An 18,587-nucleotide genomic window follows, 5' to 3' on the forward strand; every position below is an offset into this window, starting at 1 on the left:
GGAAATTGCAGAAGATTATTCCGGCTCGTGATCTCAATTGGTCGGACGCGATGCTAAGATATAATCGGCTATTATTAGGGGTAGGTTGCATTTTACCTTTGGAAATCAATAGACCATTAAAGACCAAAGCGAACATCCATCGGCCGACGTACGAAAACATCGATGGCAACAGAAATTCACCCTTTGTTCGTTACATAACACACGAAAGTATACAGAGATCGGAGTATCAATTTATATTCACCTACTGGCACGAATCTTTCTTCTTCTCGTGTCACGTAAATGTCGCGTGTAAAATGTAAATTCTTCTCTCGGACATATTTCCTCGTGAGAACTCGCAATTTTAATGGACAGCGCGACAAATGAATTTTTCATTATTATGAGGAAAGTTAAAATTTTTTGCGTTGATAAAGCATAGATACCGTGGATAGTTTCGCCGTTAATGGTGTTAAAATAAGAAAGAAGTACAGCAGTTCAGAAGTACTGTGCGGTCGTTCGTTCCAGTTAATTCCGCCCTATTACGGTGCTGTTGCGGGGGAGAGTCGAATTAGGTTAGAGACGGGAACTGTGACGCACCAATCGCCTCAACCTTTCTGGTTTCAATCTCTTTTCTCGCAGCCCAGCCTAATTAACGTATCTATCACATAGAAAACGATAAGAAAGTGAGATACTCGTTCGCGTCTCTAGCGAGAAGATGGTCGCGCCATCGATCGATCGCTATCACTTATGACGGCTCAATATGCGCTTCTATCCAGCATCGAGAGAAGGATATGATTTCTCAACGATATTAGAACGGAGAAAACGAATTTTCACGCAATTTATCGACTTTCATTACTGATAGAGCCGACACGGAAAAAAAAATCACTCTTTTTTTTCATACATCGAGCAAAATAATTTTTTATTCGAAAAGAAGAGCGCACGGTACATTGAAAAAATTGCTAATAGCTGCCAAACGTTGAGTAAAATAATTCCAATTAAATGTTTCGGTTAACGCAATAAAAAAATAATTTTACTTTTCTAAAAAAAGTAAAATATTCCAATAAGTATTACATAATAATATCGTTTGGTAATACTAAATATTTGGAAAAGCACAATTATCTTTTTTTTAAACATTCGATTGGAATTATTTCACTCACTAGTAGCTATTACTCTTTTTTTTAGTACAGATTAATGAAACATGTGTAATTGCACATGTCACTTCCCATTTTATCCTAAGCTCCTATCGTATTTTGTCGCATCGATCATTCTTTCCCCGGAAATTATCACGTGGGACGATTTATTTTCTCCACGTGACAAATAGCAAGAGACTGCAGAGAAATGCATCATCAAACCACGTTTCTGCGCTAGCCACGTGTGCATGACGCGTCCGCTAATAGTTCGTTCTGTGCCTCTTTCTTTTATACTATTTCCTCCGTGTCCCACGCACTTACCTCGATGAGGTCTTGCTTCTTAATCTCACGATAAAAAGAAAATTGCCGGCGCAACGATACCGTCGTGGGAGTTGGTGATCGTAGTTACGAAGGTGGAGTTGACGAGCGAATAGGACACGACACCCGCGTAATTAAGCGTCCGACGGCACAATGACTCTCCACCAGTCGGCAGAAATACTCGCACATCAAGAGGCGGCGTAGAATTCAACGATTTTCAGTTTGGTGAGAAATAGCGAGTGTTGAAGCGCGTTTACGGTAACGTCGGAGAACCGCGCGCAAGGACGACTGAAAGTTTTAAGCTTTCTTGTAGCGGTGAAAATTCAGTCAGCTTCTGCGTCGCCTCACAATCTGCCCGATTATATCGATCACGATCGAGAAAACTTTGGCCCACAATGGTGGGTTCAGATATATTACCAGCAGTGCCAGTACTAAAAAATTTATATATTAAAGTGCACTATTAAATATCAAAAGGAACGATGATAACCCAGTTTCTTGAGTTAAATAACATTTTGTTATTTTTAACTTCCATGTCAAAATGTAAATCAATTTATTCTTGTAGTTCTACAACAACGTCTATATTACAATGTATGCGCTTGTAAATAATAAACTAAGTTTGAGTCAAATTTGATACATTCTCTTGAAATAAATTATTTAACTCCATTTCAGTTAAATTAATGACATATTGAATAGCAGTCATCACAACTTACATAAAAATGATCAAAAATAATTCAAATTGAGTATAATTTGTCATTAATTTAATTTGAATTTAACAGTGTGAACTATCGATTTTTAATATTTTTAATATTGCATATATCGGAATACAAGCCAATGATAGATGTATACACTGTTTGATATCAAAGAACAATGTATAAATCGATCTATTTCTGTGTGTTAAATTCTAAGCAAACTATGTTCATATTAATGTATGCACTAGTAAAGAATAAACTTGAGACAAATTTAGTACATTTTCTTCCGATGCGTTAGTGAACTTCATCAACTTTTAATTAAATTAATGACATATTGGAAAAGAGTAATGGTAATCTATAGAAGTAGCTAAAAATAACTAAAATTGAGTATAATTTATGAATTTAACAGAACTGATAGTCAAGCAAGATAATATTAGGACACGAGCCACATAATTGTGAATATGGCAGATTGAACTATTGTAGGTATATCTGCTCAAACAAGACATATATACAATGTGTTCATCAGAACTTAAACGCACTAACAGCATTATTCGCGCGTTTACTTACAAGCGCATTTGTTACGGACGGCCGAGGATTTGTCTTAAACCCATTTGGAATGACGGCTGCATTTACAGGCGAGTATTATTTCACTCGAGATACATGACAATTATATGACTACAACTAAACACTATACTACGCTTAAACAAATTAAAAAAGTTAATATCAATGAATAATAGAGAATACTAATTGTCCCTTAGCTGAGCCAGTTTAAAAAACTTCATGAAATCGCGCCTCTCGTTTTTCAAGAATCTCAATAGTAATAAACACGGCGTCGTTTCGCAAACAATAACAACATGTTTAAACTCGCTCACGACAATAAATTTATTTAATATCCAATCACCCCTGCCAAATGATCCTACGCGCAACAGGATTAATACCAGCGATTTATTTCTGTCGCGCTTTATTACGTCGCATGTTTATATAACTAGACAGGCGGTTCGAACGTAACAGCCGTTCATTCGATAGTGCCAGCGCACATAACGTGTCCCACGCGTCGATGGGTATATGCTTCGATTTTTCCGCCCACGAGAACGCAAGGAGAGCCGATAAAAGCCGTCTCTGGGCCGACCGGTGCGGCCGCTTGATTTCCCGCTCCCGACACGATTCTCAGAATGGAATTGTCGATGATTGCCGCTCGTCAATTCTTCGGGTCAACAAAGCGGTCGACTGCATCCACTACCAAGGTCTCACGAGTCACTAGTCAAGAGCAAACAGCAAATAACTCGCCTCAATCCTGCCGAAATGTCCTAACTTCCCTGAATGGTATCCCCTCGTTTTGTTCCTAATACGAGAATACTCGACCACGTGTCTATGATCGTGACGTGATTTCAAGGGACTAGGACCACTACTCCAGAAAGAGAGAGAGAGAGAGAGAGAGAGAGAGAGAGAGAGAGAGAGAGAGAGAGAGCCAGCAAAAGAGAAGAGCTGAAGGAAAGGAAGAGGTAAGAGCATAGATAGCCCGTGCGATCGATCGATTCCTTCTTGCTTCCATGATGTTTTTCTCTTTTCTCACTCTTCTTCCCTGTACCAGCCGTCCCCGAAAGTACGATCGTTCATCAGACTGAAATTTTCCATGGATCACGAAGGTGATCCTAGGGATCCGTTTCCCATCAGCCGGTTCTCGAGCCATCGTAATTCCGCGTGTTACTTCTCTTACGTTAAACGCACAGCTGATAAGAGCACAGGACTCTTTGCTGCCGCCGCTATTAAGTAAATCGAAAGTGGTCTCGTTCTTGTTTTCTCTGGGTTATTGCGGAAAATGCCAAAGAGCCACTTAAACGAACCATCAATTGATTTTCCAGGATCCGTTAAGCTGAGGTAAAGGAAGATCTAGGTTACTTTCGTTGTCGTGACTATCAGTGAAACAGAATAAATAGATAAACAGGCAAATATATAAATAACTAAAAGAAGAGAGACAAAGAAAAAGATTCGAATCGGTAATGAAAATGCAAATCATGAAACATAAATCGTTTGTGGAGCAAAGGTCCGATTCGAACGAGGAAATCCATCTCTCCCTCGGACAGAGTCGTATAAAACCGGAAGGACGAAATGGGCTCGCGGCTCGCTATTAATCAGAGTCTCGTGAATTGAAGTCAAGACACGAGATGAGTGTTCGCGAGTGTTGAATCAGCTAACCGAAATTTAGCCGTTGGAAAACCCGTCGACGTGGAAATCTTCCACGTGCTGTACCTTTGCGGAATTTCGTTGCTATATGTAGGTAATACTTGATCGCGATGACACAGGAGAAGAGACAAGAGATTGTACGAAAATGTCCGTTAACAGAGATGCTGTCAGTAGCACGCGAACGAACGGGCGTACTCGACGCTGTTGGGTACGAGACAATAAGACATCGTCGTCCGTAGCGAATTACAATCTGTGTCTCCGATGTTTCTGGCGTCAGGCCGAAATTATTTCAAGCTTGGCAGTTGTGTATTTTCAATCGAATCGGGCCGTATTAGACATCGCGTGCAGTTTTATGAATATTTTAAGACACGGCTGACCCAGATAGTCCTCTCCGCAACACGAAGGCGAAGTAATCTGACCTCATGCATTGGTGCTTCGAGGCTCGTTTACTTCACTCCGTCGCGTTTTTCACTCGTCGCCGCCATCGTCGAGCATACGGTTACATATCATCTTCATCATCTCTTCCATTCGTCATCTTTCATCTATTCTAGACCGAATCTCGCTCTCCGCGCGCCCACGTTGTCTCTTCCTCGCCTCTTTTGTACTTTTTACACATGTGCGCGCATACATTTACCATCCCTCTTTCTCTCTTCCGCATCGACGCTTTATCTCCGCGAATGTCACCGCTATTAGGAGCGTGCGATTCGTCGATCGCTCGTCCAGAAACGTGGAAGAACAATTTACAGCGTGATTTGTGGATTCACCCATTGTTGCCGCAATCGGTTTAAAGCGGAAAGTCGAGCGAAAGAACTTTGCCGAGCGAGAATGCCTTAACACATCTCTTGTCGTGGGATAAATGACGACTTGTGCGCGCTTTTGTGCTCGCTTTTGTGCTCGCGGTCGCAGATCATAGATCACACGGTCATCAACTTCTGCTCTCGTACCGAAGAATAACGTAGTATTTCACGGGGAAGCGAAAACGTAATGAATAAGATTATAAAGAATATAAAATTGTCATGCAAAATACTTTATTTCGCGAGTGTGAATGGAAGATCGTTAACGCAAGGAGTCTCTGCTCGAGGATCGAGTAAATGCCGCCGTGTGTGAGGCTTCTTCCGAGCAAAGAAGAAGAGCGAGAATCAGCTGAATATTTCGTCAAGGTCGTTGCCTTTCCTAAAGCCCGCTTATATGTGTGTGCACGCAGAATAGTGTCATCGTAAACCCACGTAGACCACGTCGCCCACTCGAAGACTCGGCTACCCCGAACGTTTCATTGAGCGTCGAGATTTGGCCGTGCGCCAAGTGACGTCACAAGCGGATGAGGATCCGTATTGGCGATGACGATGTCGTGGTCGGGAACAACGGGCGTGATTTCGACCTTGTTCGTAGAAAGTACGAATGCGAATTTAAATCTTTAGCAAAGAGATGTCTTTTATCGGAGAACAAATTTTCCTTTGCATTCTTTCTACTAGGGTTTCCATTGAGAGAGAAAAGTTATGTGATCAAACACAACGTCGAACTCTGTAATCTTTCGGGTAAAAAGAACAATTTGAGATACTCACGAGGAATAGTTAGTCAATGGATGCAAAAATGGAACTGTATTCTCACACATAATAAAATTGTTTAATATTTGTAGTATAATCTTATTTGATTTGATCGTTTTTTCAAAAGATGCTGCAGATATATTTCGCGCGGAAGAAGCAAACAAGCATAGATCTGACTTTAGTTTTTCTTTACTTATTTGTCGAGAGACTTATATATTTATATAAGTATATACATATATAAATATAATATACATATATTAACCGTATTTCTTTTGATATTCTTCCACAAATTATTAACATTCATTAAAAATATAATTTCGCTAAATATTAATTTTAATGAAACGATTTAGAAAACTGTCACGCATATTAATACTGGAGAATATCTTTTCGTAGAAAAGAGTTGAAATCCGATTTATGATATTAATAATGAGACGTCCTGCCACGAAGAGGACAACGGGAAATCAACTTTAAGGTACTCTCTTCGGGACGATCTCTTCGAGTAATTTGAATAACAACCAAGAAAGAGGAATAAAAGAAAAGGAATTGCTTCTTCGTTTCCGGGTTGCGCATGAATGACTCCTGTCTAGTCATTTAAAAGAATGACTGAACGCTCCAAAGAGTTATTATTCTCGCTAAGGAAAGGGTGATATTGCCGAATGAATACCTTGCATTTCTTCATTTCTGCAACCTTGAGATGAAGCATTCGGGCAATTTAATTAGCGAAAATTCACTTTTGTCGTCGTGCAGAAGTGCAGTCAACCGTGTTTCACAAACGAAGGCAGAAAGATAAAGGAAACGAGATCGTAGGAAGAAATCTCCTACCTTACGGTAGAATCGTAAACCTCAAAAGGCATATCATAGTAATACAAGAAAAGAATCTTAATTTTTCTCAAATCTTTTACTATTATACTTATATCAAGAACCAGACTAGAGAAGATCCAAGTACACCAATTTATCGTATGAGTCGCCAAGTGAAATGTAATTTGTGTTACGTGAATCGACATCCTCAAGTTCCGGTAACTTACATTTCGAAAGCTTGAGAGCACGCCCGATGGAAGCGGCGATAAGAGAAATTGGGTCCCTCGTGGCTGCTATTAATATCTAATTATGTACGCTAATTATGAACGCAATATGCACTGTAAATGTATATCAAAGAGAGAGAGAGAGAGAGAGAGAGGGAGAGAGAAAGAGATAAATCATCATCTCTGCTATCGCAACTGCGATACTTGCTCACGTCAGCGACGTAAATTACGCGCTGTCGTTAATCACCGTATTCTTCGAGTACTCTACATTTGCGCATGATTGAGTTCGTGAAAACACACAATAAATTAGGCGACATTGGTATGGGTCATCGTTACGTCACCTTCGCAAATTCAATTTAGACACGCGCGATATGAACGCGCGACATATAATATATAAGCCTCATAATCGATTACGCATCAAACGTGTCGATTGATTGTGTCATGTTTTTTCTCTGTTTATAGCTTACTCATCGTTTCCGAATTTATTGCACTTTATAAAGGAAAATTAAAAGATCACATAAAATTTTCACATCGGCGATAATAGAAAGCTATGACGGACATTTACTGAACAATAATGTATTGCCGAAAATAATTCATTTAGGGTACGGTTAAAATCTCACGAATGTTTTGAAACATTTGATCGATCAATCAGAAGAAAGAAAATTTTATTAATTGACCAATCAAAGATTTAGCATTTGTAGTATCGTGGTAGACCATATCTTTATTCCGCCGAATCAACGAATAACCCTGAATAACGTGCCAAATAGTGATTAATTTGGTTCTGTTCGATGAGCAAATACTCGACGAATTTCATTTCATATAAGATGCTGCTAAAGCCGAAGAAAGAGTTGAAAAGTAAGCGTATCTAATGGAGAAATGAACAGATTCTGGGAAAGATCATTACGTGCAGAGGGTACTTAAGAAATGCTCGTAAACCGCGTAATCGGCGTACGATAACGTTCCCTTAAAAATAATCGATCTCTACTTCGCGATGATAAATAAATAAACGAAGCTAAACGGCTCTCATTGGTTGTATCAAGTTATAGTGAATCGCAAGAAACATTTGTTATCGTCATCGCGAGCAGTAAACAGCAGTTTCATCGAATGTTTCAATCACTTTGAATATTTTAATTTTTTTGCTTTGATGTTGCAAAATGTGAGCAAGTGTAACACTGCAGTGTATGGCGAATGTATTGCGTTAGTGTACCGTGTCAGTGATGATGTCTGGCTGTGTATTACTGTTGGTGTCACACATATCGGACTGTTCGGATTGTCGATCCTGTACCTCTGCCGTACGACTTAAGTTGCACTGATTTCTCGTTACCTCGTTCATGTAGGACACCTCTGATAGTGGAATGTAGTAGTAGCCCAGAAAGCGGTCCCACAAGAATCCCTTGCACCATACCTCCACCACGAGCCCAGCATTCATGTCATTCGTTTCGCTGCGTAACAAACAAGTTCCATTAACCTTTTGCGAGACCACGAAGAAATATTACTTCGTGAAGTAAACAGCTATGCTTTCAGTACAAAGTAGATTAAACGAAATTTAACAGCGAGACTTTAGCGAAGAATTCACTGGCGTCAAATGCTGCGTAAGCCAAGATCAAGAATGATATATCTTTCTGTGTAGTAACCGTCGACATTACACAACAAGACAATCCTTTTTAATCCGCAAGCCAATTTTACTTTAAGCTCTCCTTTATATTACTTTTTTTTAATAATCTATTTAACAACCCATTCGAAAAACAACGACCGTAATGGACCGAGGATCTCATCTCAAATAAAAAGAGTTAAGCTAAGGATTGATAATATCGAGTCATGAAAAAGAAGCACGTTTTTTTCCTCCATAATTTTATCGATAATATTTGCGATCCTTTGCTCAGCAAATTTGGTCGACGGACAAGATTTATTTCGTTTAATTCATTTCGGTAAGATAGAGTCCCGTTAAATAAGTGTATGATTAGTCTCAGATTCCTCTAGATGCGCACAAATTACCGGTTGTCCTAGATATTTTAGTGCCGGCGCGCACGCGATAGTTCGCGATGTTTTCGAAGTGTGTAACGCCATAGTAACGATGCAGAAAATTTTCGAATTGTTGGTAAAAGCTCGTTAAACAACATTTTTAATAGGTTTCTCAAGCTGCGCCTAACTTCCCCGTAAAATCAATTATCGATAACTTACAAGAGAAAGTCTTGTTCCCAGCATGGATTGGCCCCTTTCACAGTAACTGTCGTTGACTTCACGTTTTGCAGCTTTAACGTTACGTAGGAGTTGAACTGATCCGCTGAAATTCGATAATCTATTTTTTAGTCGACCAAAATACGATATACGTTACAAGAACGAATACCTCAATATATACGAGCGAAATACGTTATATTAAATCATAACATTCATAACGATGAAACATATTAAATATCTTGATTAAAGTACGTCACATTTATCATTTTTAATGGACTCGCTTGAAACAGATAAATTACGTTTCGACAGAAAAAAAAATATCGTAATTTTAGTTCCCTATAAATTCGTAATATCAGCGAATGGGATCGTTTTGTTCGCAATTTAAGACCGATCCTGATGACATCCTCGCGCGTTTTATGTGTTCAAGAATAGGTGCACGAAGGGGGACGAACTGTTAAACTCCAATAAGATCCGCCCACACCTTAGGTACCTCCAGTACACGCTCTCAGCTGCACGCCTTCGATAAGTCGCGCAAAAAGCATGGGCGAGATTTTACGACCCGATGTTTCGGGCGCACAGTAGTGCGTCACCCCCGACATTTTACTTTACGAGCCACGAAAATTGTCTCCAAAGCGACTGATGAAATACGCTCGCATTCTACGGCTCACCTCGGTAACATTCAACCACTGAGCTCAGAAAAGAAAGAATTATTAATAAAAAATTAGACGCGACATAAATAGATCTTAGTGAAAATAACGTGCAGCTCTCTCTTGACCTGATAAACTACCAGATATGGAACAAGTTAAATGTCGTTTGCGTGATGAGAATAAGCCCCAAGATATTCGCGTTTGTGGGATGAGAGATACCACAGTGAATGTAAAAATGTGTGATCAATTTTGATAAAACCAAATGTATTCTCGAGGGGAGAAATTAATTAGTATCGCATTGTTAAGGCAACAACAAAAAATAAAATTTTTCATAAAATAAATTTCAATGTCTTAAATATTAAAAATGAATTTCAAGAAGTAATATTATTGAAATTCATTTTGAAAAATTTTGATGTAATAACTAATACTGATTGTAGAAAAATAAGAATATATTCGACATATATTAAAATATTGGGTCATCTAAAAAGTATGGTGTTGATGGTCAACACATCTAGTGACAAAAAACCGCGGATACTTTTTAGATGACCCATATGTTCTTTCTTTTTTCACGTTTCAGTTCTTTTTCTGTAAGGAAATATCGGCTGCGTTCAGCAGAACACAACAATTTTGCAACCGTTTTATGATTGTTTGCTGAGATAGGATCGTTCCTCTTGATTTAAAAGCATAACCCAATCAGCGCGAAGAAAACTTCCAACAGTTGCAAAATAAACGTTCTGCTGAACGCAACCAATGACAATTTTTTAGTTATGTCGTTATAAGCAGAACGAACGATACGAATGAATGTATAGTCAGAACATTGAGTAAATAAATTCTTAAAACTACAAGCATTTATGTGTATTCGCGAGCGAGGACGTTATCGTTACGCTTTTCAATACTTGCGACAATTGCGTGAAATAATGGTCTTCATAAGTCCATTCTGTACAATGACATACATGTGATATGCGAATGAATATTTAAAAAAGACATAATATGAGTATACAAGTGAAGACTGTCAAGATTACATTCGTCATCATAGGAAATATTGAATGATGCGATGAATGACATAAATTCAAAGTTTTTTCCGACGTTATTGAAATTATCGATTTATTTTTCTCTCGTTAAAGGAGTTTTCGAAAAATTATAGAAAGTTTTCAAATGTATATCATTTTAGATTTATTTAAATTCGATATATTTATGATCTTCCACACGGGAATACGTTATATCTCCGCACGGAAAAATTATTTCGGTATAATCAGAACGTCACGATATTCTGCTTGAGCAATCGCATAATCCGAAACTTGGCACTATTCCAATCGCGAAGTGCAATAAATTGTTCGCAGACTTTAGAAGCGAAGCGTGAATAAAGACCTCGGTTCTGTGGTTTGTCTCAATCCCAATTTTGAACGCCCGGTTCCACACGTGTTAATATTTCGCTCGTATATCGTTCGATATTTAGAAAAGAATAATTAGGAAACAAATCAATGGATCAAATGAGTGAATTTTCCATTGCCAATCGTAATTTTCTCTATTCTTCCCATATACGAACCATCCTCGCAGATGAACCGCGCCTTCTTCACTGCAACAGAAAAAGCAAAGAAAAGATTATACATTACAAATCTTTAAAAGAAATACATAAATAATAATATCTATATTTAGTACGTTTGAACAATCTGAGTCTGATTTTAAAAATCACAAGATTTGTGGAACACGTAAAATAAATTGCTACAATCGGCAGAAGATTTATCATTAATTATCCCTTTGTGCAATTATTTTACTATTTTTGCTGTAAAAAATTATGTACACCACACGTTTACTGAAATCTTGTTAAAAAATTCCTTTCTGAATATTTTCTAAGTATTTTTGTTAAAAATTTCAAGATTAGAGATTTTTTTAAATGAAACTTTGAAATAAATTGGAGTGCAAGCAACACAAACTATAAATTAGAAATTAATAGAAGATAAGGATTTGATAAGATAATACTATAAGTAGTAATATAACTATTAATTGTAATTTCTCATTCAACAATATAATTGTAATACAATACATATATACGTAATAGTTATATTATTAGAGGAATTACAATTATCCGTTATATTACTATTAATTGGTGTTTGCTGAGATCCATTATTTTCTATGACTGAGACCGCGAAATCTATATAGGACGATATAGGCAAGACTTACTACAATATAGTACCCATAAACTCTATTCTTCTTGTCACTATGATTTCTTTTATAAAAACTTATGATACGCACGAGAGTGTCCGCGAATGAACTTATTGCTAACCAATTGTCAATATTATTATCAAGAAAAAAATAACGCGATAATGTTTTAATAAGGAAAAGAATTTCAATTTAAAAGCGAAATTCCTAAAATTTTCCTGAGTACCGATAAATATCTTTCATTTTGAAAAATAGGAAAGAAACCCCCTATATAAATTCTAGATTTTCCCAGATAATAAACACCCTGCACTAATGTACTTATGGGTATTAAAGCGCGAATTATCGGACTACGCACATAATTACTCTGATCGATTACGCTTAATAAGATTTAAATAGACATATAGGTTTATGAGCGATGTAAAATCAACCGCACGCTCGCGATAATTACCTTCGATATGTCACACGTGTGCGAGGTAAAATTGAATTTTCGTCAAAGAAAATTTAATTCGCGCATTATGTTCTTTTGTTGTAACCCGTATGGCGCGCCTATCGACTTTTCCGTCAATTATTTATAAAGGTCGTATTCCGCAAACGCATTACGGATTTAGCTAACGCGGATAAGTAAAACGGATCGAGTATTACAATCTGCCGGGGTTTGACAGTTCCTTTTTTAATACCCAGTCTAACGGATAGGTCACGGAACGACCTTGTCTATAAGAACGTATACGTATATACGCGAATGTGTGTGCAAGTGGAGCGCAACTCCGCCATGCCGATAGCGATTTGAAGCATTGACCTGTGCTAATAAATGCCAGTGTCTACATGAGTGTCGGAGTCTACACGACTGAGTAACTGCCCTTAGGATTAATCCCGTCCACCGCAACGAGAGACGGCAACGTCCAATGTACGTACACAACGAAAGATTGGGGTGAGTGGATCGTGGGGATGAAACCACGTCAGCCGTGTATCCGCAGCTCACAGTTCATAGCTGAGGATTTTTTTCTCTCTGTCCGCGAGGTATTTTTCCCAGCTCGACAGACGCGCCTTTCTATTTTGTGCGCGCACGCATCGCGCGCGATTAATTAAGGGAGCGCGCTTGCGGCCGCGGGAATATTCTTGTCACTGTTATAAAATTGTCGGTTGCAGGAATGAGCTAACGCTGATGTCACGCAAATAGAAGAGTACGCTACGGACGACGTATGGCGCCGAGAGAATAATGAATTGGCTGTTAGGGCAGGAGATTCTTGCATAACGCGTAAATCCTCGAAACACAATAGATGTAATAAACTTTGAGCTAACTTAGAAAATTGACTAATTATAATCGATTATTATTCTCACATTCAACTATGACTGATTAATTTCTTAAAGGCGAGAGAACAGGTTCTTGCATAATATATTACGCATAAAGCAAGGAAATTAAGATATATCAGAGTCTTTTATTTTATGAAAGGAAAAGAAATGAAGGGCTTTAATTGATTTATTTTTTATGTATTGTATTATTGTATGTTATGTGTTGTATTAGATTCTGTGTTCCCACTCTGATAGACTTTCAATAAGCCATTACCTTCAAGTCGTAAGTCGTAAGAAATTAACTAATCACAGTCGAATGTGAGAAAAATAATCGACTATGACTGGTCAATTTCTTAAAACTTAAAGCTTATAGGTAATGGCTTATTGTAAAAAGCCCATTAGGCTTTACTACATGTATTGTATTTCAGAACTAATGCATGAGACACAAGAAAATCAACCAAGCAGTCCTTTATTTCATCAAAAGGAAGGAAATGAAGAACTTTGATTGATTCATTTTCTTATGCATTATATGTTATGCAAGACTTTGTGCTCCCGTCCTTACATCCACTTCCATAGCCGAGAGGTGATTGCTTAACAAGTGTTCAGTCTCTTTTTTCCTCTCTCTCTCTCTCTCTCTCTCTCTCTCTCTCTCTCTCTCTCTCTTTCTCTCTCTCTTTCTCTCTATCCAATTAAATAAACTTCCCAACGAATTTATTCTCACTCACTTAAAAATAATCAAACTCACACAAACGGCGCGCCGTTAACTTGCGCTTTGGCAGTCGGTCAGTTATGATTGAAATCCAATATGCAATGAGAAAATCGCGGAGAAATGCCGATATTAAACTGACTTAAAGGATGCTTCAGTGAAACGCAAATACCGCGTACACGCGTATATAGTACGTATCGATATTCGGAATAATTGCATTAATTCCGACGAGACGCAAGCGCGTTTCCGACATTTGGCCACATTCGGATCCTTCGACATCACTTACAGTCCATCACGCCGTTAACGAGAGCGATGTGTACGGAAAACGTGCACTGGCGCAAAGTATTGTAAAATGAAGCGCCGTTGTATCGGAGTTATATCGCGCGGAATTGATAGCTCGGGGCGACCGATGATGTACACAACGGGTATAACAGGAGGATGCTCGCCTCACGTGTTCTATATGCACGCGCGCGTAGGCAGATGCATGCACGCGACGAAAGAAAAGTGAAACAATGACGTCAGCTTTAACGCTTCAGTTGCGATCTTTTACCTTCGAATAACTCGAGACAATGGACGCCCAGAGTATGAATACGTGCCAAGACCGTGGTATCGTGTCACACACGCGTGCACACACACACAAACGCACACATACGTACAAGTGTTAGAGGAACTCGTCCTCTACTGTGTTCCCTGTACAAACGCGCCTTTGTATAGCACGTACACGTGCGGAGAGCACGCGTATATACGTGACATACCGCTTACTTTTCATCCTGCAGCAGTTTCCTTCGGCGACGATGCCGCCGTGCTGTGCAAGTGGATGCAGAAAGATAGCAACCGGCGTGGCGACGGATAGGAGGGAGGGTAAACGGGGTGGAAAAACCAAGAGCGCGCATCATATGTATATGTTATTTATAGGCCAGGCCGGTATTAGAGGCAATATTTACGCGATATACGCGAACGCGATATCTTATCTCGAGCCCTTATCAAGGTGTCGACTCAAGTTCCGTCAGATGATCAACCAGAGTTCTTCACAAATTCCTCATCTTAAAATTCTATAACTTTTCTCTAATTTCCAGACAAAATTTCACGATTTCTTTTTTACTTTCAATAATATTTTAAGATTTTCTCATCCTAATTTGGAAACTGTTAAATATTTGATTAAGAAATCAATTTAATATAGCCATGTAAATTACTATTGCTGCATTTTTAATTGTCAAGTTAAAGTCAAAAATTTTTATTTTCTAAAAAATTTTGCAAAATTCCCTGACTTTTTTCTGATTTCCCTGACCGTTTTCAATTTCCCTAACAATTCCCTAATTTCCCATTTCATGGCGACCTTGCTAACATATATTTCTCTCCTAAAGCGCCAATCTTTAACCCCAGCTGATATCTCTGTACAAAGGTGAATTGGCCAGCGATCCTTCGATTGATCTCTATTATCTTCCTGTACTATTCCGTTCTAATAATATGGAATAGTATCATACAGACATTCAATTCTCAACATAGAATAATTCTTAACATGATGAATTCTCAACGAAGAATATTCTCTTCTTCTTGAAAAATACTTTCAAGCTTTTCCCAAGGTATTTCTCAGACAATATTCACTCGAGGCATTCTCGAAGGCATATTATATCGTTCTTTTAAAGGAGCTTTACTTTATCGATCGCCGATTATTGTTTCATTATGAAATGTAATTTTAAGCAATTTGAATGAATTTATATGTATTACATAAAAAAAATATATACATATATATATATATAGTATGTATGTATATTTTGAAAACTGAGGATAAGTTTTACGAAAAAATTTAGATCTACTCGTTAATGTTCGTATTTATCTAACTACTTACATCCTACGTGTGCGTTTGCGCGAAATTCAATCGATGTAACGAGTATAACGGGTCATGGATGTAATATATGCACCTACGCTAGTTGTGTCCAATTAATCATTTTCTTTCGCGACGTGTCATAATGAGATCTCTTCTGAATGTATAATTAAAGATTGCAGAAGGCACAAAGAAAAAAACTTTTAGGAAAGAAGTGGAACGGTGGTGGAAAGTCGATTAACCCTCACCAGCCTCTATCCAGGCTGAAGGTACATGCGCAGCTGGTGCGAATGCGAGATGTTTAATGAAGCAAATCTCAGAGTAGCATTTCGATTTGCTATGAAATCAATTAACGTAGACACTTTACAAAAAGGGAGAGAGAGAGAGAGAGAGAGAAAATTTAATAAATTGTTAGACCGCTTTTTAATATATGCCTGAAACAGATATTTTCACGATATTCTACCGTATAACAAATCGAAGAGTTCGCGTTATGTATGAAATATCGCATGCATCATCGTCAACATATGAATCACCACGCCAATTCCGGTCCACGAATTATCGATTATACATTTTCGATAAAATTCAAAGGTACGACTACATGGAGGAGGTTTATCGAATATTTTAAGAGAAGGAGAAAGAATGATAATCACCATAAATCAGATTCGAAAGCATTCGCGATGTTCCGGATGCCGAGTATGCGAGGGTGATAAGATAAACCACGCACGTGATTATCATGCAACACGAATTTTCCAGAATCCTACTGTCACGAACATATGGCCGTTAGTAATAGATGAATTTAAGAGAATTTAATTATCGCTCGGTATATTAACTCTACAAAGTCATTTAGCCTTTAGTTCTGCAAATATATAAAACTAAAGGCCAGAATAAAACTCATTCTCTCTCTTTCTCTCTCGTTGAGAGATAGAAGTTTTAAATTAACTCGTACGGGTTGATATCGGACTTATCAGCACTTTAGGTACGAAAATAACGAGTAAAGATAGCTCTTTTAGATAAAAGACCGTTTTTCTCAGAAACTATAATGCAAGTTCAACAATCGATTTTCGTTTTCCAAAATTGCGAGACTGACTGAAAATGTTTGTTTGACCTTAACTGAATTTAAAGTTAAGATCTCTTATTCCTTCATTTTGAGGATACTCCTTCCTTGGTATTCCTTGAAAACCAATAAATCTGTTAATTTACACCATCGATTATATATTGTAAGTGATATAAACTTTCGAATAATGTAATAAAACAAGTACAAGTACTGTTATACTTTATGTATAAACTATAACAACAAAAGAATATTTTTAATTAAAACGTACATTGATTAATCTTTCTTTCTTATAAATTCGTATTTTCTTACGAATGAATAAACTAATTATATTCCATTAATGAACAAATTCAAACTCATCCAAGTATAAATACTGCATTCCTAGAAACTTGTTATTCGCCTTCGGATTAATGTAAATTTGTTTTAATTACTGATGCAGCTGTAAGATAAGAATGACACAAATGCTGCAATATTTATGCTGAAGGCAACTTCGTGGTGTAACATTTTTCTATGCGAAAAGTCTTGAAAATTATTAGTGACAGAATCGCGAGATGTAATTAGCAGATTGCACGTTAATGAAGTTTAAACTAATGTAAATTTTTTACCGATAAAAATTTTGAAGCTTTGAATTACTATTTCATTATAAGCCCGCATACATAATTTATTATACCTCTCCGCTTAAAATGTGATATTTACTGTAAAACACACTACTCGGTTAGTTTGTATATTTAAAAAAATTTTTTATCACTTTATAACGATCTGCACATACATCTTCGTTAATTATATTTACTATTCCTGATAAGAAATATTTATGTCTAATTAATTTTAATAATCGACAATCATGCTTATCCGTGAATAAAAATACAAGGTCACATTGACAAGGGAATCATACGAAGTGTTAAATTCTGATATTAATGAAACTTTATATACATATAGGTTCCATAAAGATAAATTTAGAAAATATTAGTTGCGGTGGAAAAAGGGTTTGAAGGGTGAAATTATCTCTCACAAGTAACATAGATTTTAGCTTTTTCCGTTGTATCTTAAAAACTATTCGATATATTAAAAAAGGTTTTATACAAAACTTTTACAATAAAATTGCCTCTGTTCATCCACGTCAATAATACTTTTGAAAAATAAAAAAAAAATTTTTTAATTAAAAAAATTGTTTATTAAAAATATAATTAACGTAAATGAATACAGGTAATTTTGTTGTAAAACTTTTGTATAAAACATATTTTGATATTTTAAATAGTTTTCGAGATATAACGGAAAAAAATTGAAAATCGCTTTATCATATAAGAAGTGATTTCAAATCGTTTTTCCGCCGCAACGGACTTTTCTAAATTCATTTTTTATATATGTTATATAAAGTTTTATTAAAATCAGAATTGATCACTTCGTGTGGAAGAAAACCCTTGTGAGAGAAAAATTTTTAGTATTTATAACTATAATTATATGTTATTATATGTTATTATAATTATATGTTATTATAATTATATGTGATTATTACCGCTACAATGTTGGTAATAACTACACATATAATTCTATCAACAAATATATCTAAGTTGGTAACAGAAAATAACTACAATTGTAATTATTATTACCATAAAAATAGTTGCAATTTCTCTAATTTACAATCATTTTTTGAGACAATCATGTAAAATAAATGATTGACCCCAAAAATGACTTGCATATATATTTATTACTAACATTATAGCAGTAATAATAATAATTGCAATAATATGTATTTTATACAGTCATAAATATAAAATATTTTTCCATCAGTGCAATAAATCAAGATCCAGATCAATAATCCGTTCAAGCTACATCTCCCCATTATTTCCACTACCTATAAACCCGATGA

General features: G+C 36.8%; 1 protein-coding gene across 8 annotated transcripts in view; it reads right to left on the reverse strand.

Moving 5' to 3' along the window:
• LOC105148508 (uncharacterized) overlaps positions 1 to 18,587 on the reverse strand; it is a 63,695-nt gene that overhangs the window by 34,634 nt on the left and 10,474 nt on the right. For 6 of the 8 annotated variants that reach the window (XM_087411425.1, XM_087411422.1, XM_087411424.1 and 3 more), the window contains 3 exons: positions 11,235 to 11,264; positions 9,045 to 9,147; positions 8,071 to 8,305 (listed from right to left, as the gene is read on the reverse strand). In XM_087411425.1, coding sequence (XP_087267551.1) covers positions 8,071 to 8,292 — 222 coding nt within the window. In that variant the 5' untranslated portion in view covers positions 8,293 to 8,305; positions 9,045 to 9,147; positions 11,235 to 11,264. The remainder of the gene's footprint in view (positions 1 to 8,070; positions 8,306 to 9,044; positions 9,148 to 11,234; positions 11,265 to 18,587) is intronic. The other 2 variants (XM_087411426.1, XM_087411423.1) reach the window with 1 other exon arrangement.

Source organism: Acromyrmex echinatior, chromosome 11 (assembly GCF_024713525.1).
Source record: "Acromyrmex echinatior isolate Ae372 chromosome 11, ASM2471352v2, whole genome shotgun sequence".
In the NCBI taxonomy this organism is placed as follows: Eukaryota; Metazoa; Arthropoda; class Insecta; order Hymenoptera; family Formicidae; genus Acromyrmex; species Acromyrmex echinatior.